General features: G+C 40.7%; 1 protein-coding gene across 2 annotated transcripts in view; it reads left to right on the top strand.

The window, feature by feature from the left end:
- Positions 1 to 24,303: 24,303 nt before the first annotated feature.
- gpp (grappa) overlaps positions 24,304 to 25,629 on the top strand; it is a 552,218-nt gene continuing 550,892 nt past the window's right edge. For both annotated transcript variants that reach the window (XR_010859839.2, XM_067145498.2), the window contains exon 1: positions 24,304 to 24,506. Coding sequence is in view for 1 of the 2 variants with exons in the window: in XM_067145498.2 (XP_067001599.2) it covers positions 24,417 to 24,506 (90 nt within the window). In the remaining variant the exon portion in view is untranslated. The remainder of the gene's footprint in view (positions 24,507 to 25,629) is intronic.

Raw genomic sequence — 25,629 nt, 5'->3', positions numbered from 1 at the left:
TGGCAAGTAGACAAAGGAGATCCAATATCGGGAAAGGCGGCAAGGTAAAAATTGGGTATGACCGGGCGAGTTGGCCGTGCGCGTAGAGGCGCGTGGCTGTGAACTTGCATCCGGGAGATAGTAGGTTCGAATCCCACTATCGGCAGCCCTGAAGATGGTTTTCCGTGGTTTCCTATTTTCACACCAGGCAAATGCTGGGGCTGTACCTTAATTAAGGCCACGGCCGCTTCCTTCCAACTCCTAGGCCTTTCCTATCCCATCGTCGCCATAAGACTTATCTGTGTCGGTGCGACGTAAAGCCCCTAGCAAAAAAAAAAAATTGGGTATGAAACAGGGATAGTAGTTGGTGGCGGTGGTGGGGTGGTTGGCGGGGCGAGTGGAGGGCTAGAAGGAGGGGTGGTGGGAGAAGAACGAACAGGACGGGGTGAAGAACGAGTGTGTTCCACTCGATGAGTTCTGCTGCGAAGACAGATGCCTGTGGTAATGAGATGGTCAATGTCAAACATATAGAGAGGAGCCTTCTCGCTCCCCACCCCGCCCCGCTCGTTCCCCTCCTCCTACCTCTTCTCATAGTCCGCCCCGCCACCCACGCCCTCACCGCAAGCGGTCCCCTTACCAGCTCCACAACCTAACTTCTTCCTACCGCCCCTCCCGACCCTAGACCACCTCTGTCTTCTTGCCACTTCCCTTACCAACATTACTGCCTCCCTTTCCTACCTTCTCTCACAATACTACACTCTACCTTACACCCAATTTCTACCCACACCATATATGTAATACGATTTTGTACATCTCCGTAAATACATGTCACTCTCTGTAATGCGCGCCCGAGATACATCAGTTTTCAATAAAGTCACTTGTCCTCTCTTCCCCTGCTGTTTGTCGGGGTTTGTCTGCGCGGGATGCTTTGCGGGCTTCGCCCTGGGTTCTGGCTTGTTGTGACGGTGCCCTTACGCCAGATTCATTCACTCTTTTCCCCTTCTGGTGTGTACAACACACACCGCCTACATTTTCTATTTTCTGTAAATTTTTCCTTTTACACGGCCGAACAGCTCCTTAGTTGAGCTGATGGCCCGCCCCTCCTCGTCTGAGGAGAGGGAATGAAATAACTAGTTTTCGCTTCGCTCACCTGCATACACCCAGCGTCAGTGGGTAGGGTCTGACACATCCCACTCTGATGAGTCTAGTCTCAGACCTGAGAAGAAATGCTGGTTAATAGAGCAAATGCCTGAAAAGCCTTACATCTGATTTTGTTTTTGACATGCTCTATTGGTGAAAAATATCTAATTTCCTCCATGGGAATTTAGAATTTTCCATTCGGAATTGCTAGGCGGGCAATAATTGCATTGTGGAGATTTATCCCCGTATGCAGTTATCAGACTGTGCCTCATATATAGGCTTCTGATAAGCTCACCCGCATACACCCAGCGTCAGTGGGTAGGGGCTGACACATCCCACTCTGATGAGTCTAGTGTCAGACCTAAGACGAAACGCTGGTTAATAGAGCAAACGCCTGAAAAGCCTTTCATCTGATATGAAGTTAAGTATGTTATAGAGTCCTATGGTCCCGGAAACGTTTGTAACAGTGATCAGAATAGGTTCATCCTGGACATGTGTACTGGAAGGACATTGATTTTAAAATGGGAAAAGTCAGTTACTGCCGCAGTACAATTCGTGGTGTCCACCACACATAGTTACACCACAATGCCGACAGTTACTGCAAGTGGCGAACTTACGGGGCCTTTATGCATCACTTTAGGATATTTGAAGGGTGTGTTTAGTTAGATGATGAAAAGGAACATGTTTTCGCATGAAAATATTCATTGTGGCTGCACTAAATCCAAAAAAATGGTATCTATACAAGTGAATGAATGGTTTAATGGTGTATTCAAGCAAAATATACCGTCCGGTAAAGTTGCACGTATTCTGGATTTCTTTTCTGGACATAAATCTATAGAATATGAAGATATCGTACAGCTGATCTGATCCCTCCTGGAGCCACAGCTTACTGTCAACCACTAGATGTATACGGGTTTAGAGTATGGAAAGGCTTTGTATGTAGAGTAGGCTATCTGACACTGTTCGATTATTGAATATGGATATCACTTTGGTGCAGAGAAATGCCATCTTTAAAATTCAATCTCTGACATACTACCAGCTGTAATCTCCTGGTTTTTTCCCATGTGACAATACGCCTGGTACCGAAGCCAGTACTTGTCCAAAACTCTGGGAGCCTTTGAGCATCCTGTGAAATATTGTTTTGACAGTGGTGACTTAAAATGCTTATCCTCGCTTCATTAGGTGTGGTTGGTGTACAGCTTCTTTTGCTATCAACATTTCTACCATGAGCATCATTGTTGCAGAAACTATAAGGAGTAACTTACTTTAGTGTGTAACGTCCCTTGTTATACTGATGAACCTTTTTGCTATAACAATCTTATTCTATTGCCTTTATTGATCCATAAACAATACAGGTATTAAATAATTTATCTTAAACCCACTACATTATTTTTGCGACTTGCTACCAAGTTATTAACGGAATATAAAAGAAGATTAGTGGTGTGGTCCCTCACTGAGTGAACCCAGCACACGCTGCAGTCATGCATAGCCAAGTACGCTAATTCAAACAGGATTATCAAACATTCTTTCTACTTTTACGGAAGTGGTCATTTTGACCGATAGTAACACGTATTCATTTCTTGAATATTATTGGTGCCAGGGAAAGGTTCAAATTGAGTACAAAAACATCACAGACCTTATAAAATTTAATTATGATCAAGTACGACTTGCAAACACTATTATAAATAAAAAACAAACAAAGAAATAAATACACTAGTAAGGCAGAATGATGTTCTTACACTCTTTGGCTAACATTATATACAGATCTGCATGAATGTCACTTTCTGTTTATCAACTTATTTGTTGCACTGTACATACACACTTTGCTTGGTCACCTTTGAAGTGCACTTCAGTTTTCTACACATTGCACACCTTTCCTTTGTCTTGTTCCCTTTGCACACTGCGACTTGACATTGTCTGTGATGTGAACTTTCTTCAGAGACTAGGGCCTAATTGTTGCAGCCAACAGCGACGATGGTGTTGAGAGACCTACTATTCCGAAAAGACACGTAAGGATGCACTAGATCGGTTTCTAGCTGTCTCAGGAACACCATTCTCGGTATTTGCTTGCTGGCTGTTGCTTTATACAATGCATAAGCATTTATACCAGCGAGATCTAGTATGTTGAAGAAGACAAGCACTGGCCATCGCTGACTCATCGATAATCATGTACTTACGGCCCATTTGATCTACTATATTGACACCAAATTTAGTAGCATTGTGGAAAGAGACTGTTCCAGGTGTTTTCTTCAGATATTGTTTGTTGATGCCTACATCATTATGTACTATATTGAGAATGAGGACATTCTTGTCCTTTTTACCCTGGTAGGACGTGAGAGTTGCATCCTCATTTTTGTAAACTACTGTGCTGTAGAGTGGGTCACTGCTGGTCTTCACAGTAGGAGGAACTTCTCTCCTACTACGGTTCAATGTGCCTATGATACTTGTGTTCTTTTTCTTCAATGATTTTGCTAGTTTCAGTGAAGTGGAGAAGTTATACAAGTAATATTTCTTCCCTGGTTGATGAAAGGTTCAGCAAGATGTAATACTACATGTTCACTTAGAGTCTGATCGGTGGGTCATGTTTTATCTTTGCCAAGATAGGTAAAACCGTTTACAACTTACTTTGCTTCTACATCGACAGCCAACCAAAATTTAATAACAAACTTGTCTGGTTTATTGGCCGTATACTGTATAAATGGGCATCTAGCTTTCAATGGAATGAGCTGTTCATCCACGGTAATGTTATCACCTGGTCTGTAGCAAATAGTACAATTAGATACAAATTTGTCCTACACAACGGATACAAGCGCAAATCTATCAGTTTTCAGGTGATCCCTGCAGGTAGATTTTTCATTGAATCGAAGAAACTTCATAATTTCCAGGAAACGGTTCTGTACCATAGTTTGGGAGAAAATTCCAGGGCCCCACTTCTGTGACCAAAGATCGAGAACATTCATGTCAGCTCCATAAGTTCGGCGTGCGTATAGAAGAGCAATGAAAGCATCCAGTTCTTCCAAAGAAAGTGTCCATTCAGGATTGTTCAGAACTTCGCGGGCTCTAACTTATCTTTTGATGTGGCACAGCATGGATTCATCAATACAAAGATGCCAAGCGGTAGAGGGACAAGTTTCTTCAATGTGGCGTTTTGCATGTCCTGTGGGACCTGGGATTTTCCTGAGTATACTTTGCTGTTCTCGACAGCCTGGCAGACTTTCGAGATCAACGCGAGTCCACACTGTTCCATCCAAAGCAACCTCTTCCTCGCCGACCGCCACATGCTGACCACGTCCATACTGTATGTTGACTCACCACAGCATATGCTCGGCCTTCTGCAGTCGATATCTTGCCCCTTACTAGTGATTTCATTATCTGCCTTAGTGTTACCTTCACCTGCAAAACATAAAACCAAACTTACTTACACTGTGCACAGAATTACATAAATACTAAATAACTAATGTCAAATAGGCTTACCTTTGTCATCAGCTGTTTTGCTGGTGCATGTGCACTGCCGTTTGGCAGGTAATTTCCTAACCCTTGAGGTTGAAGGCTGCTGTTTGATTTCATTTTCACATGGTTATTCTACAGGACAAGCACTACTAGAAACACTATCCAAATTATTTCCATTTGCCAAGCTATACTCGTCTTTGCAATTATTGAGGTCTAAATAACTCCCAGGTTCATCGCTCGGTTGTGATGGGGAAATGTTATGTAAATCGTTCAAATTTCGGCATCCGTCAACAGACTACGCGAGAACATGTTTCTTTGGAGTATATACAAACAATCAGAAAATCTAATTTGAATGTTTGTAACAACTGAACATGACAATTGACTGCTTATTATGATTGCATACCTTTCATTACTGAACAAATACAGACTATATTTTCTTGTCAGTGTACTTGAATCATTGTTTGAAAAGAGCCAACAGCTGCCGCATTGTAGCACAACAATACATTCTATTCTATACTACGATAATAAAGTATACTGTTACAGCTTGTTAGAATGATATCCCTCTCTAATTGAACACCACAAATGTTGATATATAGCTACTGCAGTAGCGGTCAAAATGACCGTCCAGTAAAAGTAAGTATATGACCTCATAGCACCAACTAGAAATGAGTTATGGGTATTTAAAGCTGTATGCCGATAGGTACACTTAATATAATTAAAAGCCACCAAAGGATTTGTATATCTTAACCACATAACAAGAGTGATAGAGAAAACAGAACTGAAAATGGTCATTTTGACCACTGTGGTAAACCTAGAGTTAACACATTCTTAGGTCACATCAGTTAATTTCTGAAAGAAATGTTTTGGCCGTCATGTTATTCTTGACTCATTTAACGTGCGTGCAAAATTTATGTAAGATATGTGGTCTCCCATCACACGCCCTTCCCTTGTCAGTCTAATTTTGGTTATCCTGTTGCTGACGTACTCTACCATATCCACATACTCCCCCAGCTGTTTTGAAATTATCCGGCCCACTCTATTTTTAGCCTCTCAGCCATCATTCCAGTATAATGTGTATTCTTTCCTTTCCCTCTCCATTTAACTTTGCTCAACCCTATCACTTCAGTAGCCTCTTTCTCCATAAAATCCACCACTTCTTCTGCCTTTCCTGTTAGGTTCATAAGGTTGGTTATGCCGACCTTCATGATGCTGTCTACTGGTTGCCCATTTTTCACATTTCCTTGAGAATCCAAAGAAATATGCGTCATTTGCAGGGTACGTCCTAAACTTTTCTGAGGCAAGTTTAAAGGTACCATACTCATATTTAGGGTATTGTTATGGTGGGGTCGCCACTCTCAGAGACATGTTGTACCTACTGCCAGGTGTAACTTTAAGTCACTCCTCAGGAGTACAGACACCTTTTATAACCGTTTCACTGCAGTACAGACGTTGCTGACAGGAGAAAGTTCCTTCTTTCGTTTTATCTGCCATTGGGCCTGTGGTCACCTTCTGCCATCTAAACTGTTGACCATGTTCTCCTTTCTGGTGAATTTATGTGTCATTTCCTACATGAAGCCTTCACCTGGTCTACAAAGGGAGGACTCCTCCGCCTTAGCCATTGGTCCCCCCTTTGAGTGTCAAGTTTTGTAATGGCTGCTTGACCCTCGGCCATACATTCACAGGTAGTGCCGTCTACTGTCATATACAATAGCAGGATGATCCTGACCTTACAAACTGGGTGGTTCACCAGCACCTTATGTTTGGAGGCAGGTAATCCAACTAATGCATTCCAAAAAACATTAGTACCTGCTTCTTTATGGCCTTAGTACAACTATACTGTTTATATGGGGGTTGAGTCATAAGTCATGGCAACTTTTTTTTTTCTCGTGAACAGGAGACAACACGGAAAATCTAAGATATGCATTTGGAAATATAGGGCATGTACTTATGCATAGTGCCTGAAGACAAATTCTGACTTCAGGAGATTCTCGTAGGAAAGTAACAGAACACAGGCCATTCGTAAACATTTTTTATTATGGTATAGACAGCAAATACCATATTTTCCGGCATAATCGTCGCGCTTTTTATACCAAAATTTTTGAAAAAATAGTGGGGTGCGACCATTATACGAAGAATTTTTAATAGCAGTATTTGTATTACTCAAAAAATTTATTTATAACTAAATTGTATTTGATACAAATTTAAGATGCACGTAATACTCGTGTTTATCACTATCACTATCACTATCACTATCACTATCAGCCATATTCAATCGTTTTTACGATGTGGCCTCTTTAAGTCCGAAGCAAGGTAGGTTTTCATGAGGTCTCTCCATCTGGGACGGTCTTGAGCGATGTTCTGCCAATTGATCCCAGTAATCTTCCGGATGTCTTTATCCCATCTGTCCGGTGGTCTTCCCCTTGGTCTGAGATGATCTTTCGGACACCACTCAAGCACAAGTTTTGTCCACCTACCATCAGTTCTCCGAGCAACATGGCCTGCCCACTGCCATTTTAGGGTAAATACCCTTTCTAAAATGTCACTGACCTTTGTGACTGACCTGATGTAATCTGCTCTCTTCCTGTCTTTCTTCGTCAAGCCTAGCATGAACCGTTCCATAGCTCTTTGGGTTGTTCTGAGTTTTTGCTTAACAAACTCGCTCAATGTCCAGGTTTCACAACCGTAAGTCAGTACGGGGAGAACACTCTGGTCAAAGACTATCTTCTTTAGGTGGGGTGGCATGTTGGATTTGAAGACTGAAGAATTTCTTCCGTAGGCTTGCCATCCTAGTTTGATACGTCGGAAGATTTCCGGTCTTAAGTCCCCTTTCATGTTTACAAGTTGCCCAAGATAGACAAATTCATTGACCTGTTGTAATGTGGTATTTCCCACATGCAGCTTTCCTCCTGGGGCCCATTTGTTAAGCATTACTTTGGTTTTAGAAAGGTTCATGGATAGTCCCACTTTTTGACAGGCTGAGACAAGATCTTTTATTAGAGTTTGTAGTTCATCGATGTCGTTGGCCAAAAGTGTAATGTCGTCTGCAAACCTTAAATTGTTCAGCCTTTTCCCATTGATTTTGATTCCTGTGTTTTGCCAGTTGATTTTTGACATGGCCATTTCTAATACGGCTGAGAACAGCTTGGGAGATATGGGGTCGCCTTGCTTAACACCTCTTTGAATGGGAAAATCCGTGGTTGGCACATTGATGTTCACGAAGGCTGAAGAGGTTTCGTAGATATGCTGGAGAACTCTTATGTAGACAGCATCGACGCCGTGTTCAGCTAAGGCTTGCATAACAGCAGCGTGGCTCACCGAGTCAAAAGCCTTTTCAAAGTCCACAAAGGCTAGACAGAGCGGCATTTGATATTCATTACTTCTGCTGATAACTTCACGAAGGGTGAGTATATGGTCGATTGTTCCAAAACCTCCGCGGAAACCTGCTTGTTCAATTGGTTGGGCAAAATCAAGCGTTGAACTGATTCTATTTGTCAGTACCTTGGTGAAAACCTTGTAAAGGACAGAAAGCAAGCTAATAGGACGATAGTTTCTGATGTCATGTATGTTCCCTTTTTTGTGCAGGAGAATTATCATTGCTCTGTTCCAAGATGTGTTTATACATCAAAATAATTAAAATAGTCTAAAACAAAATTCATAATTATTCGCAACAATTCGGCGAACGTTTTTCCAACCTGAAAATAAAAATGAACGTATTAAGTTAATTGTCATTAATTTGAGTATTAAAGTTAAAATATTACACTAGCAAAAAATTATCACTTTGTTGTGAAATATGGACTTACCGCTACACAATTTATTCCAAATCTTCTGTGCCACTATTGCAGGTCTCGGTATCTGATGCGCCGTACTCGCCGCTGTTAATACCAGTATCAGATTCTTCGTTTCTCTGCCACACTGCGTCATCTTTGGATCCGTCTAGTGCATTCAAAATCCCAGTCCTTTTGAAGCTCTTGGAGACTAGTTCAGGTGGCATAAGATCCCAACTCTTCATCACCCACGAGCATAACAAGTCCAAGGGTGGACACCTGATATTTCCAGCCGGCGTCAATTGCTGATCACCGCTCATCATCCACTCGTTGTAAAATCATCGTAAGTGGTCTTTAAAGGTTTTATTAATACATACGTCAAGTGGCTGCAAAGCAGATGTTAGGCCACCAGAAATGACTATATGTCGTGTCTTTTTTTTACTGAGAAGTTGCTTCACTTCATTCACAAGGTGACCTCGGAAACTATCTAAAACAAGCAGAGCTGGTTGTTTTAGTAGTGCACAGGGTCTTCTATCCCACACAGTTTTAACCCAGTTCAGCATAAGTTCTACGTCCATCCAACCCTTTGGTTGCACTTGTACATGAATTCCACGGGGAAACTGTATATTCTTAGGCATCGTTTTCCTCTTGAAAATGATGTAAGGTGGCAACTTCCTTCCGTCAGCTGTAATGGCTAGCATTGCCGTGCATCACAACTTCTTACTACCGCTGGTTTTCATTAATACACTCCGTGATCCTTTTAGCGCAATAGTGCTGTTGTGAGGCATATCAAAAAAGATTGGAGTCTGATCAGCATTACCGATTTGAGAAAGCAAGTACGAAGTTTCCTTGCGTAAATGTATGACAAATCGGTGAAAATTTACAATCTTGTCCTTGTAATCAGCAGGCAACTTTTGGCTTAGTGTTGTTCTCCTTTGCACTGACAGATTGTGTCGTCGCATGAACCCCTTAATCCACCCACGACTCGCCTTAAACTGAGTTATGTTGTGTTTGCGCGCTACCTCCCGTCCCTTAATTTGTAACATTTCATATGATACACTGCAGCCATTGCTACGTATTTCATTGACGTACATAAACACTTCGTCGTCAATTATAGGAAACTTCCCTGTTTTAGGACCTATAAATGCGCGTCTAGAAGGGTTTGTGCTTTTTAGCTTGTTTTTTAATTTCCGCCAGTCACGCACCAACTTTTCACTCACAGAAAATTTTCTTTCTGCAGCTCTGTTCCCGTGCTGTACAGCGAAGGCAATTACGCTTAGCTTGAAGCCCTCAGAATAGTTTCTGTATTTACCCATAATCGCTTATAAATGCTTCACATGTTAATGTTTTGCAATATAAGTGACTTTCCGTAATTGTTCACTATTAAAACAAATTATTTCTACAAACACCCCAAACACAAATTAAAAACTTAAATTCTCATGCACACATGTCTACAGTAATCACGTCAGTCACAAACAAATAAATGCATCTGTGATCTGTCCATTCCAGAGCAGCCAATACTGTTAGGTAGCAAGGAAGCATGCAGCAATTTGTTAACAGTTGAGCTCGTTGGTTGCAACACACTAGTGCGCTTGCGCAAAGCTCAAAAACCAGAGCACGGACATCTTCATACATCGCTCTAGCTAGTGCGGTGTAGATCTACTGTAGTTGACCGTGTTCCGAGACGTCAGTAACAAACATTAATTTTTTCAATTTCTTTTAAACATACGGTAATTAGGTTAATATTTCTTCCCAGTTATTGATGATTTTACATTACACTACTGACGAGTTTATAAAATAAAACTTTAATACCATTGGATAATAATTATCTTGACTGCTTGGGTAAAAGTTTTCATCCCATGCCTGGACGCTTATGACGTAGTAGTAAGATAAGAGTCTAGCGATGACAACTGAGACATCGTAAATAATTCGGCTGACCGTGAGCTGAATAATTCCGTGGAAATCTGCATTATTGTCTTGGATTTCACTTCGTGCACAATAACGCAGGAGCCGGCCCCATGGTGTAGGGGTAGCGTGCCTGCCTCTTGCACGGAAAACCCAGGTTCAATTCACGGCCGGGTCAGGGAATTTTACCTGTATCTGAAGGCTGGTTCGAGGTTCACTCAACTTACGTGATTACAATTGAGGAGCTATCTGATGGTGAGATGGCGGCCCCGGTCTAGAGAGCCAAGAATAACGGCCGTGAGGACACCTCGTAATCTGCAGGCCTTCAGGCTGAGCAGCGGTCGCTTGCTAGGCCAAGGTCCTTCGTGACTATTGCGCCAGGGGGTGGGTGGTTGTAATAATGCAGAATTCTATCAGACCTCTTGTCTACTAGAAGACAAGTGTGTGTTGGTACCGGTATTTCCTGGCGACGTTGCCGATAAGCGATAACTTACAGCCTTACGTATTTCAAATGAGAACTCATAATATGTAGGTGGTGAATAAATTGTACACTGTCTCGCAACCACGTTGTCAAACTGCCGATAGCCTAGTGGTAAGCCATGCGTTGTACATATAACGGTATTATTTATTTATACGTTGTGCAACATCTCGCAAATGTGACTGTGTTGCCAAATTGGCCATAAACCATACACATATTTAAATTGCGCATTCATGTGCAACTTACATTGCAGTTCCATTTACCTTTTAACCAGATTGGTGAACAAAAATTGGACATGCGACGATTATGCAATTAAATGTTTAAAGTCCGATTTTTGTATTGAAAATAAAGGATGCAACGATTATGCGGTGGCGATGATTATGCCGGAAAATATGGTACACAATACTACATACAAAGGACAGGTCTCTACTGGTTTGCATTGCCAGTGTGGGGCAGGCGTTGAATACCCTTCGCTGCATGTGTATCGCTAACATGTGACACCTCTCTCCGAAATGCTGTTACGATGTCCTCTTTGTTAGCAAACCATTGTCCACATAATGGCTTCTTGACTTTGGAGATTAGATCATAGTCACACACCTAATGCTTCCCACAGCTCTACATGGCATTGGCGTGCATTTCTGCCGCGGAGAACTGCTATTTTAATATACAATCGTTGCTCCTGCTTGTTGACTTCCATTTTGTGATGCTCTCACACACACTGAACTTGGGGCATTCTTAGACCCACACTGTTGTTTACATACACCATCTAGTGGCATCGTATGCAAGTACATACCATACATTTCCAAATGCCTATCATAGATTTTCTGTGTTGTCTCCTGTCGCAAGAAAAAAAATAGTTGCCATGACTTACGACTCGACCTCCGTGTAATGCTCATGAATATGGTAGAAATCATTAGTGGCAGTGCTATTTCTATTGTTGTTGTTTTGAGTTATCAGTCCATAGACTGGCTTGATGCTGCTCTCCATGCCAACCTATCCCATGCTAACCTTTCCATTTCTACATAACTGCTGCATCCTACATCTGCTCTAATTAGCAACTTCTCCAGACCTTCTGCAGCTTCAGATAAAATAACAATATCATCGGCAAATCTCACAGTTTTGATTTCTTCTCCTTCGATTATGATTCCCTTTCCAAATTCTTCTTTGATTTCCTTTACTGCCTGTTCTATGTAAACAGTGAAAAAGAGGGGGGACAAACTGCAACCTTGCCTTGACGGGCGATTAGAAGCAGGCACGTTTATAGGATTCACAGGATTTTGTCAAAACGCCAGATGCAGCACCAAATTTCTTGAACCGTATTGTCACTGAGGTGTTCTTACTGCCTACACTTCCTCCAAAAACCAACTGCACAAGTCCTGGGTGTCTTAAGTTGTGTCCTATCATTCTATCTCTTCTTCTTGTCAGATTTAGCCACAACGATCTCCTCTCACCAATTTGATTCAGTATCTCTTCATTTGTGATTTGATCTATCCATCTCACCTTCAGCATTCTTCTGTAACACCACATTTCAAAATCTTCTATTTGCATCCGGGTAATAGTGGGTTTGAACCCCACTGTCGGCAGCCCTGAAGGATGGCTTTCCATGGCTTCCCAATTTCACACCAGGCAAATGCTGGCTGGGGCTGTACCTTATTTAAGGCCATGGCTGCTTCTTTCCCATTCCTAGGCCTTTCCTATCACATCGTTGTCATTAGACCTATTTGTGTCAGTGTGACGTAAATTAAATAGCAAAAAAAAAAAAAAAAAAAAAAAATCCTCTATTCTCTTTCTTCCTGAGCGAGTTATTGTCCATATTTCACAAAGTCATAAAAAACATTTTTCTAATTCCTATATCAATGTTCAAAGTAAGCAAATTTATTTTCTTAAGAAAGGCCTTCCTTGCTTGTGCTAGCCAAAATTTTATGTCCTCCTTATTTCTGCTATCGTTAGTTATTTTACTACCCAAGTAAAAATATTCATACACTTCCTTTAAGACTTCATTTCCCACTCTAATATTTCCTGCATCATGACTGCACTCCATTACTTTTGTTTTGGACTTATTTATTTTCATCTTGTACTCTTCACCCAAGATTCCATCCATACCATTCAGCAACTTCTCTAGACCTTCTACAGCTTCAGATAAAATAACAATATCATCAGCAAATCTCAGGGTTTTGATTTCTTCTCCTTGGATTCTGATTCCTTTCCCAAATTCTTCTTTCATTTCCCTTTAGTGCCTGTTCTATATAAACAGTGAAAAGGAGGGGGTACAAACAGCAACCTTGCCTCACCCCTTTCTGGATTGCTGCTTCTTTTTCATAGCCCTCAAATCTTATCACTGCAGACTGATTTTTATGTACAACCTGTGACAATAAAGTTCGGTGAATGAAGTCAGAACAATTGATCCAGACACATTGGCGACACACAATGCTGCACCTGCATAGCAGAAGGTTTTGACTACCTGCTCCCAATGTTGTTCAGTTGAGCATCGTATGTGTGTCGTGTAAGACCTGTTTGACACAGTGCGTGTTTAGTGCATTGGTTCTGAACTGCGAACTGGAACATGAACGACCAAAAGATCAATGTACAGTTTTGCTTTAAGCTTGGCAAGACACCGAAAGAAACGCATGCGATGCTGGTACGTGTTTATGAAGATCAAGCACTGTTCTTGAAGTGTGTGTACGAATGGTTCGCCCATTTTCGAGAAGGCTGGGAAAGTGTTTCTGACAACCCCCATAGTGGAAGACCGGCGACCGCCGTCAGTGATGAAAACATTAAGAAGGTGAGGACATTAATCACAAACGATTGGCAATTAACTGTGTGCATGATAGTGGATGAACTGCAGATTAACCGTGAATCCGTGCGACAAATCATTACCCAGAAGTTAGGGAAGAGGAAAATATGGTCTCGTCTTGTGCCACATCACTTGACGGACGATTAGAAGTAGGCACGTTTAGAGGCTTCACAGGATTCTTCTTAAACTGTATTGTCACTGAGGATTAAACCTGGTGTCTCAGGTACAACCCTAAAACGAAACGGCAAAGCATGGAATGGCGTTCTCCAGGATCCCCTCGTCGGAAAAAGGTCAGAGCTGAAAAGTCACACATCAAAACGATGCTCATCACCTTTTTTGACAGTCAAGGCATAATCCACAAGGAATTTCTACTTGAGGGAACGGCGTTGAATGCTGCACGGTACATTGAAATTTTGACCCATTTCATGAAACGTCTACGCAGGGTACGACCCCATTACGCACAACAAGGTTCATGGTTTTTTGTCCATGAAAACGCTCACCCACACACAGCCAATATCGTCAAACAGTTCATGGCAAAAAAGGGAGTGGTGCAACTTGAACATCCCCCATACTCGCCAGATCTCAATCCTCCAGACTTTTCCTATTCCCACAACTCAAACTCACGTTGAAAGGAAAGAGATTTGACTATATTCCTGACATCCAATGAAATGTGATGAGGCTTCTGAACACCATCCCAAAGGAAGCCTTCTTGTAAAGTTTCCAGGACATGTATTGCCGATCTCAGCAGTGCATAGTTATGGGAGGGGACTATTTTGAAGGACTATTTCTGAAGCCAAATTGATCTTCTCCCAACTCAGTTTCAACTTGTCTTTCCATTCTTCTGTAAATAATATGTGTTAGAATTTTGAAGGCATGAAATTCTAAACTAATGGTGCGGTAGTTTTCACTCTTGAAAGGAAGTTTTCCTTTCTCTGAAGGTTTCCTTGATTTTCCTGTATGCAGCATCTCCCTTTCCTAGGACCATACTATTTTCAACATCCTTGCACTTCTCCTTCACTGTCGTGCATTGTTCATCTATGTTGATAGTACAGGACTATTCACCAAATTTTATTGTTACAGGTTGTAGATTGTAAATAATTCCATTTTTTCGGTACCTGATCCTGATCATTTTCAGAATCTCAAATCTCCAATCAACATTATCAAATGCCTATTCTAGATCTACGAACACTATGTATGTGGGCTTGCCCTTCTTAATTCGATCCTCTAAGATCAGATGTAAAATCAGGATTGCTTCATGTGTTCCTACATTTCTTCTGAAGCCAAATTGATCTTCTCCCAACTCAGTTTCAACTTGTCTTTCCATTCTTCTGTAAATAATATGTGATAGAATTTTGCAGGCGTGAAATACTAAACTAATGGTGCAGTATTTAAACATAGGAATTTCATTTTGTCCGTATTGAACTGAGAAAGGATGTTAGGAAAAACTTAAAACGGTCCACCTTTTCATTACAAAAATGTTATATTTATTTATAACATGTATTTGCACTTGGAACTAGTTTCGACGCTGTGTTTGCGTCATCATCAGCCAAAATGTGGGAAATAGGCAAGTTGTAGGCATTTATATTACACAAGGCGTTACATTAAACAATACACATCTTATAAGGAGATAAAAACAGGGACGGATATAGAAACAAATGAATCGTTGAGAAAACAAAAGTTATACATATTAAAAATAACCTTAACCACATATCTTGCAGTGCGAAAGTGTTCTTCTTGAATGATTCCTGAATATAAAAAAACACACGCGCACACATTTCTGGAGAGCCAGCAGGCAGGACAAAGTAAAGTGAAACCTTAAGAGTTCTTCTGAGAAGAGTTCCTTATTTTTTCTATGTTCCGACTAACTAATGAAGTCTCCCTTGAGTTCCTGATAAACATACACAACAGGAAATTCTCCTTCACTCTCAACAATAGCTCTAAAGACCAACGGTAAAATTTTTATTTTCAATATCGTGCAGAGACGTGAAAGCATGATTTTGAACATGATATAACTCCTTCATATAACCCAGTTTTTTAATACAAGGTGTTGCATTAAATAATACACATCTTACGAGGAGATAAAAACAGGGACGAATGTAGAAACACATGCATCGTTGAGAAGGCAAGTTATACATATTAAAAATAAGCTTAACCACATAACTTGCAGTGCGAAAATATTTGCCTTGAATGATTCCTGAATACAAAACGCGCGCGCACACACTTCTAAAGAGCCAGCAGGCAGGAAAAAGTAAGGTGAAACCTTAAGAGTTCTTCTGAGAAGAGATCATCATTCTTTCTATGATCTGACTAACTAATGAAGTCTCCCTTGAGTTCCTGATAAACATACACAACAGGAAATTAAACAATACACATCTTACAAGGAGATGAAAACAGGGAAAGTTATACATATTAAAAATAACCTTAACCACACATCTTGTAGTGCGAAAATATTCGTCTTGAATGATTCATGAATACAAAACACACGCGCATACATTTCTGAAGAGCCAGCAGGCAGGAAAATGTAATGTGAAACCTTAAGAGTTCTTCTGAGAACAGTTTATCATTTTTTTATGTTCCGACTAACTAATGAAGTCTCCCTTGAGTTCTTGATAAACATGCACAACAGGAAATCCTCCTTCACTTCCAACAATAGCTATAAAGACCACGGTAAATTTCATTTTTAAATATTGTGCAGAGACGTGAAAGCATGATCTTGAATATAATATAACTCCTTCATTTAACCCATTTTTTACACAAGGTGTTACATTAAACAATGCACATCTTACGAGGAGATAAAAGCAGGGACGAATGTAGAAACAAATGCATCGTTGAGAAAGCCAAAATTATACATATTAAAAATAAGTTTAACCACACAACTTGCAGTGCGAAAATATTTGCCTTGAATGATTCCTGAATATAAGACGCACGCGCACATATTTCTAAAGAGCCAGCAGGTAGGAAAAAGTAAGGTGAAACCTTAAGAGGTCTTCTGAGAAGAGTTCATCATTCTTTCTATGTTCCGACTAATTAATGAAGTCTCCCTTGAGTTCCTGATAAACATGCACAACAGGAAATTCTCCTTAACTCTCAACAATAGCTATAAAAGACCAACTTCATTAGTTAGTCGGAACATAAAAAATGATGAACTGTTCTCAGAAGAACTCTTAAGGTTTCACATTACTTTTTCCTGCCTGCTGGCTCTTCAGAAATGTATGCGCGTGTGTTTTGTATTCATGAATCATTCAAGACAAATATTTTCGCACTACAAGATGTGTGGTTAAGGTTATTTTTAATATGTATAACTTTCCCTGTTTTCATCTCCTTGTAAGATGTGTATTGTTTAATTTCCTGTTGTGTATGTTTATCAGGAATTCAAGGGAGACTTCATTAGTTAGTTGGAACTCAAGGGAGACTTCATTAGTTAGTCAGATCATAGAAAGAATGATGATCTCTTTTCAGAAGAACTCTTAAGGTTTCACCTTACTTTTTCCTGCCTGCTGGCTCTTTAGAAGTGTGTGCGCGCGCGTTTTGTATTCAGGAATCATTCAAGGCAAATATTTTCGCACTGCAAGTTATGTGGTTAAGCTTATTTTTAATATGTATAACTTGCCTTCTCAACGATGCATGTGTTTCTACATTCGTCCCTGTTTTTATCTCCTCGTAAGATGTGTATTATTTAATGCAACACCTTGTATTAAAAAACTGGGTTATATGAAGGAGTTATATCATGTTCAAAATCATGCTTTCACGTCTCTGCACAATATTTAAAATAAAAATTTTACCGTTGGTCTTTAGAGCTATTGTTGAGAGTGAAGGAGAATTTCCTGTTGTGTATGTTTATCAGGAACTCAAGGGAGACTTCATTAGTTAGTCGGAACATAGAAAAAATAAGGAACTCTTCTCAGAAGAACTCTTAAGGTTTCACTTTACTTTGTCCTGCCTGCTGGCTCTCCAGAAATGTGTGTGCGTGTGTTTTTTTATATTCAGGAATCATTCAAGAAGAACACTTTCGCACTGCAAGATATGTGGTTAAGGTTATTTTTAATACCGGTATGTATAACATTTGTTTTCTCAACGATTCATTTGTTTCTATATTCGTCCCTGTTTTTATCTCCTTATAAGATGTGTATTGTTTAATGTAACGCCTTGTGTAATATAAATGCCTACAACTTGCCTATTTCCCACATTTTGGCTGATGATGACGCAAACACAGCGTCGAAACTAGTTCCAAGTGCAAATACATGTTATAAATAAATATAACATTTTTGTAATGAAAAGGTGGACCGTTTTAAGTTTTTCCTAACATCCTAATGGTGCAGTAGTTTTCAAACTTGTCAGCACCGGCTCAGAATCAATCAATCAATCAATCAATCAATCAATCAATCAATCAATCAATCAATCAATCAATCAATCAATCAATCAATCAGTCGCTACTGATCTGCATTTAGGGAAGTCGCCCAGGTGACAGATTCTCAATCTGTTGTTTCCCTAGCCTTTTCTTAAATGATTGCAAAGAAATTGGAAATTTATTGAACATCTCCCTTGGTAAGTTATTCCAATCCCTAACTCGCCTTCCTATAAACGAATATTTGCCCTAATTTGTCCTCTTGAATTCCAACTTTATCTTCTTCTTGGGAATAGGTATAACAACAATCTGCCAAAAATCGGATGGCATTTTTCCTGTCTCATTCATCTTGCACACTAAATGGAATAACCTCACCTCGCTGGTTTCTCCTAAAGCAGTCAGTAATTCAGAGAGAATGTCATCAATTCCAGGTGCTTTGTTCCTATTTAGGTCTCTTAAAGCTCTGCTGAATTCTGACCACAAAATTGGGTCACCCATTTCATCAGTATCAACGGTCTCTTCTTGTTCCAGAACCATATCACCTACATCCTGCCATCTTTCTGTCTTGTCTTCTTTCCCTAGAAGTGGTTTTCCATCTGAGCTCTTAATATTCATATACCTAGTTTTCCTTTCTCTAAAGGTTTCCTTGATTGTCCTGTATGCAGCATCTACCTTTCCAAGGACCATACTACTTTCAACATCCTTGCACTTCTCCTTCAGCCATTCTTCCTTGCTGCTCTGCACTTCCTGTCCACTTCATTCTTTAATCACCTGTATTCATTTCTGCCCTCTTCATTTTTCACATTCTTGTATTTTCGTTGTTCATCAATGAGTTCTAGTATCTCTTGAGTTATCCATTGATTCTTAGTTGACTTTCCTTTCTTCCTAACATCTCTTCAGCAGCCCTACGGACCTCATTCATTATGATTGTCCATTCCTCTTCTACTGTGTTTCCTTCAGCCTTTCCATTTAGTCCTTGTGCGACATGTTCCTTGAAATAATCCTTCACACTCTTTTCTTTCAACTTGTCTATATCCCATCTCCTTGCATTCCTTCTTTTCTTCAATTTCTTCAACTTCTGATGGCATTTCATGACCAACAAGTTGTGGTCAGAGTCCACATCTGCTGTTGGGAAAGTTTTGCAATCCAACACCTGGTTTCTGAATCTCTGCCTAATCATAATGAAGTCTATTTGATATCTTCCAGTCTCTCCAGATCTCGTCCATGTGTATAGCTGTTATTTTTGGTGTCTGAACGAAGTATTAGCAAGGACTAAATTGTGATTTGTTTAGAATTCATTCAGCCAACTTCCTCTTTCATTCCTTTGTCCCACTCCGAATTCTCCTACTGCATTACCTTCTCTTCCTTGGCCTACCACTGCATTCCAGTCTCCCATCACAATTAGATTTTCGTCACCTTTTACATATTGTATTAAATCTTCTATCTCTTCATATATTGTTTCGATTTCCTGATCATCTGCAGAACTAGTAGGCATATAGACCTGCACTATTGTAGTGGGCATTGGTTTGGTGTCTATCTTGATAACAATCATTCTTTCACTATGCTGGTCGTAGTAGCTTATCCTCTGCCCTATTTTCTTATTCATTATTAAACCAACTCCTGCATTTCCCCTGTTTGATTTTGTGTTGATAATTCTGTAGTCACCTGACCAAATAGACTTGCTCTTCCTGCCAACGTACTTCACTTATACCGTCTACATCTAACTTTAGTCCATCCATCCCCCTTTTCAGATACTCTAACCTACCACAATGATTCAAACTTCTAACATTCCACGTTCCGACACGCAAAATGTTAGTGTCCATCTTGATGATGTTCGCCCCCTCTCATGTAATCCCCACCTGGGAAAATGAATGGGGTACTATTTTACCATGGAGGAAGCCATCATCAGTACATCATTCATACAGAGAGAGAGCTGCTTATGAAATATGCTAGGATACTCTCCTGACGTTGTTTGCTGATACTCCCCATCATACAAAGGACTTGCATATCTAGATCATAAATTTAATTACTGCCAACTCATTTTTTCCTCCAAAGAGAAACATTCAAACTACAAACTGATGCAAATATAAATTAAGTATGAATGGAGATATTCTCATTCTTTTGTATCTGAAGTTAGGCTTTCAGTTATAGGTATAGGGTCAGGCATAGGTGCATCTACCTTATCAAGAGAAAGGAGTAGATGATAAGGTCCTTGATCAAGTCATGTCAGCATTTTCCGGGCTTGTAGGCCGTGGTCCAGGAGTGAGTGAATGTCCCGACGCTTCACCGAAGACTGCGTTCGTCATTGTCAAGGGTTCCGACTGACTTCGATAGCACCGAAGCCCTCATTGGAATGAAGTGCTGTTGTAATTCCACCTACTTATATAGTGCAGGATACGGTAGGCTGCTCGTCTATTGGCCGCTATGGTGGGGGGCGGTCGCTGATTGGCTGTTCTTCGGCCAATGGTTGAAGCATTAGGGAGCCCGATGTACACTGACCTGCCTTGGCGGAGACAGGCAGCTGATCACCTGTTGCTTTCTTCTGGCCTGCCGCGGCTACGCGTGTCCTTCAGGGTTAGAGCTTTCAAGACTGGAAACCGGGCTTTGTTTACCCGTTCAGATTCCTCCTTATGGTTGAAGCTGTTGGTGTGCTTTAGGATTTCAATGGCTTCCCTCTGTAGCCGGGCGTGATAAGACACAGTAGTTGACAGTACTTCGGTGTTGCTGTACTGTATGTCATGGCCTGCTAGCAGCGAGTGTTCAGCAACTGATGATCTATCTGTCTGTCCCAGCCGGCTATGTCTGTTATGCTCTTTCAGTCGTGTGGCGATGCTGCGTTTGGTAGTCCCTATGTATACCTAGCCGCAGCTGCACGGGATCTTGTAGACACCTGCTGTGGAGAGAGGATGGCGCTTGTCTTTGGCAGACCTAAGTAGTTTCTGGATTTTCTTCGTCGGCCTGTATATGGTTTTAACCCCATGGGACTCCAGTAGCCTCCCTATTCTGTCAGTTACTTTCTTGATATACGGCAGAAAGGCTTTAGCTGCCGTCCGCTCCTCTTCTTTTTTCTTGGTTGTTGGACGTCTGGGATGGAGTGCTCGCTGAATATCTTTAGAGCTGTACCCGTTAGTGAGTAGGGCCCTGTTGAGGTGGCTGAGTTCTTCGTTTAAGTGCTGAGGTTGACAAATTCTCTTAGCACGGTCGACTAGCGTCTTAATAACTCCGTATTTTTGTCGTGGGTGTTGGTTGGACATCTTCTGAAGATAGCGGTCTGTGTGGGTCGGCTTGCGGTATACTGTGTGTCCCAAGTTTAAATCGGCAGTCTTCATTACCAGAACATCGAGGAAAGGGAGCTTTCCCTCGTTTTCTGTCTCCATAGTGAACTGAATACTGGTGTTAATACTATTCAGATGCTGTAGAAACAGCTGTAGTTGTTCCTTTCTGTGGCTCCAGATCACAAAGGTATCATCTATGAAGCGCAGGCACACCTTAGGTTTCAGTGGTGCGGTCTCGAGTGCTGTTTCTTCGAACTTTTCCATATAGAAATTTGCTGTCACTGGACTCAGAGGACTGCCCATGGCGACGCTGTCCACTTGTTCATAGAAATTGCCATTCCACAGAAAATAGCTTGTCGTGCTTGTGTTGCTTTTCCTTGTTTACATCTTTGAAATGCATTCCATACTTCTTCCACTGTGATTGGCACGACTGGATGCTGCTGCGTGGTTCGAGTCTGTATGTCGGCCATTTGGGTCCTTTGATATATACTTGAAAAATTTTCCTCCCATATTTTCATCGGTATAGTGGGATTCACTTTTGTTCTGTAGGGTTCAAGTATTCTATACAGTTTTGATTCTGCGACTGCTATTGTCTCCAGCTCTTGCTTTACAATGAAGTCTTGTCGCTTCTTTCTGATTAATTCCTTGTATTTACTCCTTTCTTCTGAATATTCTTCCAGCGTTATTTCTTTTTTGTGTTCTCTCCATTTGTGGAATTTCTCCAAGGTTACTTTCTTTTGGGTGTAACAAACCTCATCAAACCAGGGCTTGCTTATTCTTTTCGGAGGCATCTTTCCCGTTGAGTTAAGTAAGGTATTTTCTAGTAGGTCTAAGGCCTTATCGATATTCCCTCTAGATAGACATGAGATTATTGCGTTTTTATCTAATGACTGTTCTAGTAATGCTATATTGATGTGCCGTGGGGCCCATTGTTGCTTAATGTCAATGATTTCCAAGTCATCTATTTTGAAACTAGTATGTATTGGAATGTGCTTTCTGATCAGTAACCAAATGTGTTTCTGTTGTAGTATGTGAAATTCGTTACCTATGAAGAATATTAAGTCTATGACACTCGAGCCATTGTAACCTTTGTACGTTGGGAGTTGTTGTTGGTTGACCAGGGAAAATCCTTCTTCTTCAAGGGCTTCGAAAACAATTAGAGCCTTATGGTCGGGTTTGTCCAGATGGCAATTAAAGTCCCCTGTTAGTAGTATTGGCATGTTATTACTTACCAAACCAAACCAAACCAAACCCCGTGGCAATACAGCCCTTGAAGGGCCTTGGCCTACCAAGCGACCGCTGCTCAGCCCGAAGGCCTGCAGATAACGAGGTGTCGTGTGGTCAGCACGACGAATTCCCTCGGCCGTTATGCTTGGCTTTCTAGACCGGGGTCGCTATCTCACCGTCAGATAGCTCCTCAATTCTAATCACGTAGGCTGAGTGGACCTCGTACCAGCCCTCAGGTCCAGGTAAAGATCCCTGACCTGGCCGGGAATCGAACCCGGGGCCTCCGGGTAAGAGGCAGGCACGCTACCCCTACACCACGGGGCCGGCTATGTTATTACTTGCTTTCTCTAAAGCATGCAAAATGGTTTCTAAGACAACTTCTGCAGAAACGTTGGGTCTTATGTACATTCCGATTACAGCAAAGTGTCTAAAAGTGACGATCACAGTGTCGAATTCTGTGTATTCACTAACTATTTGACCCATAGACGGCTTGTAGAAACAAGATACTCCTCCTGATGGTCTGCTTTGATGTCCTATCGTTGCCAGTGAGTGAACCGAATAGTAGCCCTTGAAGCTGACTGGTTCCAGGAGGAAAGTTTCAGTTAGGATTATTAAATCTTGAACTAATATGGATATCTCAGGAGTGCACATAAGTGACTTGAGCCTTCGACGTTCCATAGGAGGTAAACCCGACTAGACTATCGCTATGCACGTCCATGGCCTTATTTTACGCCAAGGTCCTCCCAGTTCTCACATATGGTATGGGACTTATTTGAGAAAGTCTGACGGTGTCCTACTTTCGGACTGTTGAAAACGTAAAGGCCAGATTTCTAAAACGAACACTGGGCATCTCCAAGTTCATTCATTCATTCATTCATTCATTTATTTCAATTAATTCCAACGAGCCTGCAGGCTCATACATAGGAATTGTACAGGACATTACATACTGGCGGGCACTTACACATCAAAATATAGTTTGTGTATATAAGATAATTAGTAAATCGTTGAATATATAAACACATACAACATATAAAATATGTACATCATCAATATGAGGATTACAGAGAATTATTTCTGACTGTATTTACATTTACGTAACATGAAAGTTGCAAAGGTACAAGAATGGATTATGGAGTATTTTCATATACATAAGAGTTGCTGAAGTACAAGAATAGATTTCAGAATATTTACAATTACATAACACAAAAGTTGCAGACGTACAGGAATTGATTACAGAGTATTTACAGTATATATACATAACACAGAGTTGCAGAGGTACAAGAACAGATTACAGAGTATTTACATTTACATAACATAAAAGTTGTAGGGGAGAAGAATAGTTCCGGACAATTTGCAAGATTGTTTGGGAGAATGCCTTAAATGACAACTGATATTTTGATTTAAACAGCACTGTACTGTACTGTTGTCACCATCACAACTTGCGTACCGTATGCATTATCCAAAGAAACTTTTTTACTGGAAGATTTGAAAAAAGAGAATGCAACTTCCACGTACTCGCAACTGATGCTATGATTGACCGCAGCTGGACGGGTCCAAATAATGACATGAGAAGTGCTTTGAATAGGCTGGCGGTACATGGGTTTCACCATCGTCTATACCGACGATCAGGTTTTTATTAACCGTCCCTACATTGTGTGATAAACATTGCGATCGCTATCATTTCAGCAAGTGCAACAAAAGAACAAAATATTTACTGGAATATGCGGAAGATTAATGTATTTTTTAATGGGCATTTGTGCGCTATTAAATAAATAGAAATAGCTTTGGTAATTTTAAATCGTTGCGGTGCTTTTATAACTGCTTACTGCGTTGGCCGTGTCCTTCACCAATAAGAAGGCATTTTTCAAGTTTCTGCCCAATAGATTATTAGACACGCGCTTGCGCCAATGATGAGGCAGCCATGTTCTGTGGGTCCCATCATGGCGTGCAGCCAAGATGGGAGTGTGTGTGGATGTGTAATCAAAATGGTTATCTGACCTGGAGTAATTGCAAAGTTTGAGGTGAAGTGTGGTGTAAAGAGTGTGAAATTGTTGTATTTATGAAAATGGCGGGAGAACTGCGACTTCATAGCCCTGCAGGAGCTGAACCAGTGATATACCAATGGCCCCTTACCTCAGGCTCAGGCTCGGTGAGTTCCTGATCATATCCTCTGTGTTAGGGTTTGTTGATATGATGATACCTCTAGTTAATGTTAAATATTGATCTCAGGAAAGATTTTGGCTGCATTTTACACTGTTACAAGTGCAATGTTTTCAAAATACCTGGTGGGAAATCACCTGCAGTTTTTCAAAGCACAAAGAATGCGAGGAGTTTTGTTGTGATCAAGGGAGTTGCACGCCTGATTCTCCTACTGTATCCCACAACGACCTTCAGTGGAGAACTGAATTATGTTCTAATTGAAAATCTCGTCTTGTGTGGTTTTTCGAGTTAGTTTTCATTTTTATGCAATTTCCCTTCATCATCTCTTCATAGGTGAATAAGCTTTATTCGCGAAATGACTTGTCTTTGAAGTTGATATACTGAGGTGCCGAGTAAGTAGGTCATGCAGAGGTAAACACATGAACAGCTATGTTTAGGTTCTGCTGCTCTTCAGAAATTTACATCGGTAGAATAGAGAACAGTTATCTCATACCCTTACTGATGTCTTTTTTTTTTTTTTTTTTTTTTTTTTTTTAATTTCAAATTAAAGTTAGCAGAGTGGGGTGTGATAATTTTGATTTGTTTGTTTACATTGGCGTTTGTTGTTTATACTAATATTTTGCGGAGGGAATGCTCTGAAGCACAGAATGTAGTTACTTCACGCACATTATTTAAAAATAAAGCATTCGTTAATGTTAAAAGTTTAGGCCTATGCAGAGGGTTGACTTGCTTGGTTTTAGAGTGGAATTATAATTCCTATGAGCATGCTGAAATACTTTTAAGTTGAAGTTTTCTTTGAGGAGGGAGAGGTGGTGGCGGTGTGGTAGCTCTTTTTTTTTAATCTTCCTGGAGGTTACAGTTCGAATTCCGACTAGTGCATACTTTTTTGGAATGAAGTCATGTCACTGTGGTTCAGATTCCACATAAAAGCTGTTGACTCCTTGGCTAGTCTCAAAATCAGTCGCAAAATACTGGGTAATTATAGCAGAGTTCAGCAGTGGTGCTCTGAAGAATAATTGACGCACTCATAGGAAATTATAAAGTTTATAAAATTATTTATAGTATAACAGTCAGGGGGAAAGGGTGTAGTGCTCGGCGTCAATGTTTGTAAC

This window comes from Anabrus simplex, chromosome 4 (assembly GCF_040414725.1).
Source record: "Anabrus simplex isolate iqAnaSimp1 chromosome 4, ASM4041472v1, whole genome shotgun sequence".
NCBI classification, from domain to species: Eukaryota; Metazoa; Arthropoda; class Insecta; order Orthoptera; family Tettigoniidae; genus Anabrus; species Anabrus simplex.
This window is presented reverse-complemented; position numbering and strand designations above follow the sequence as displayed.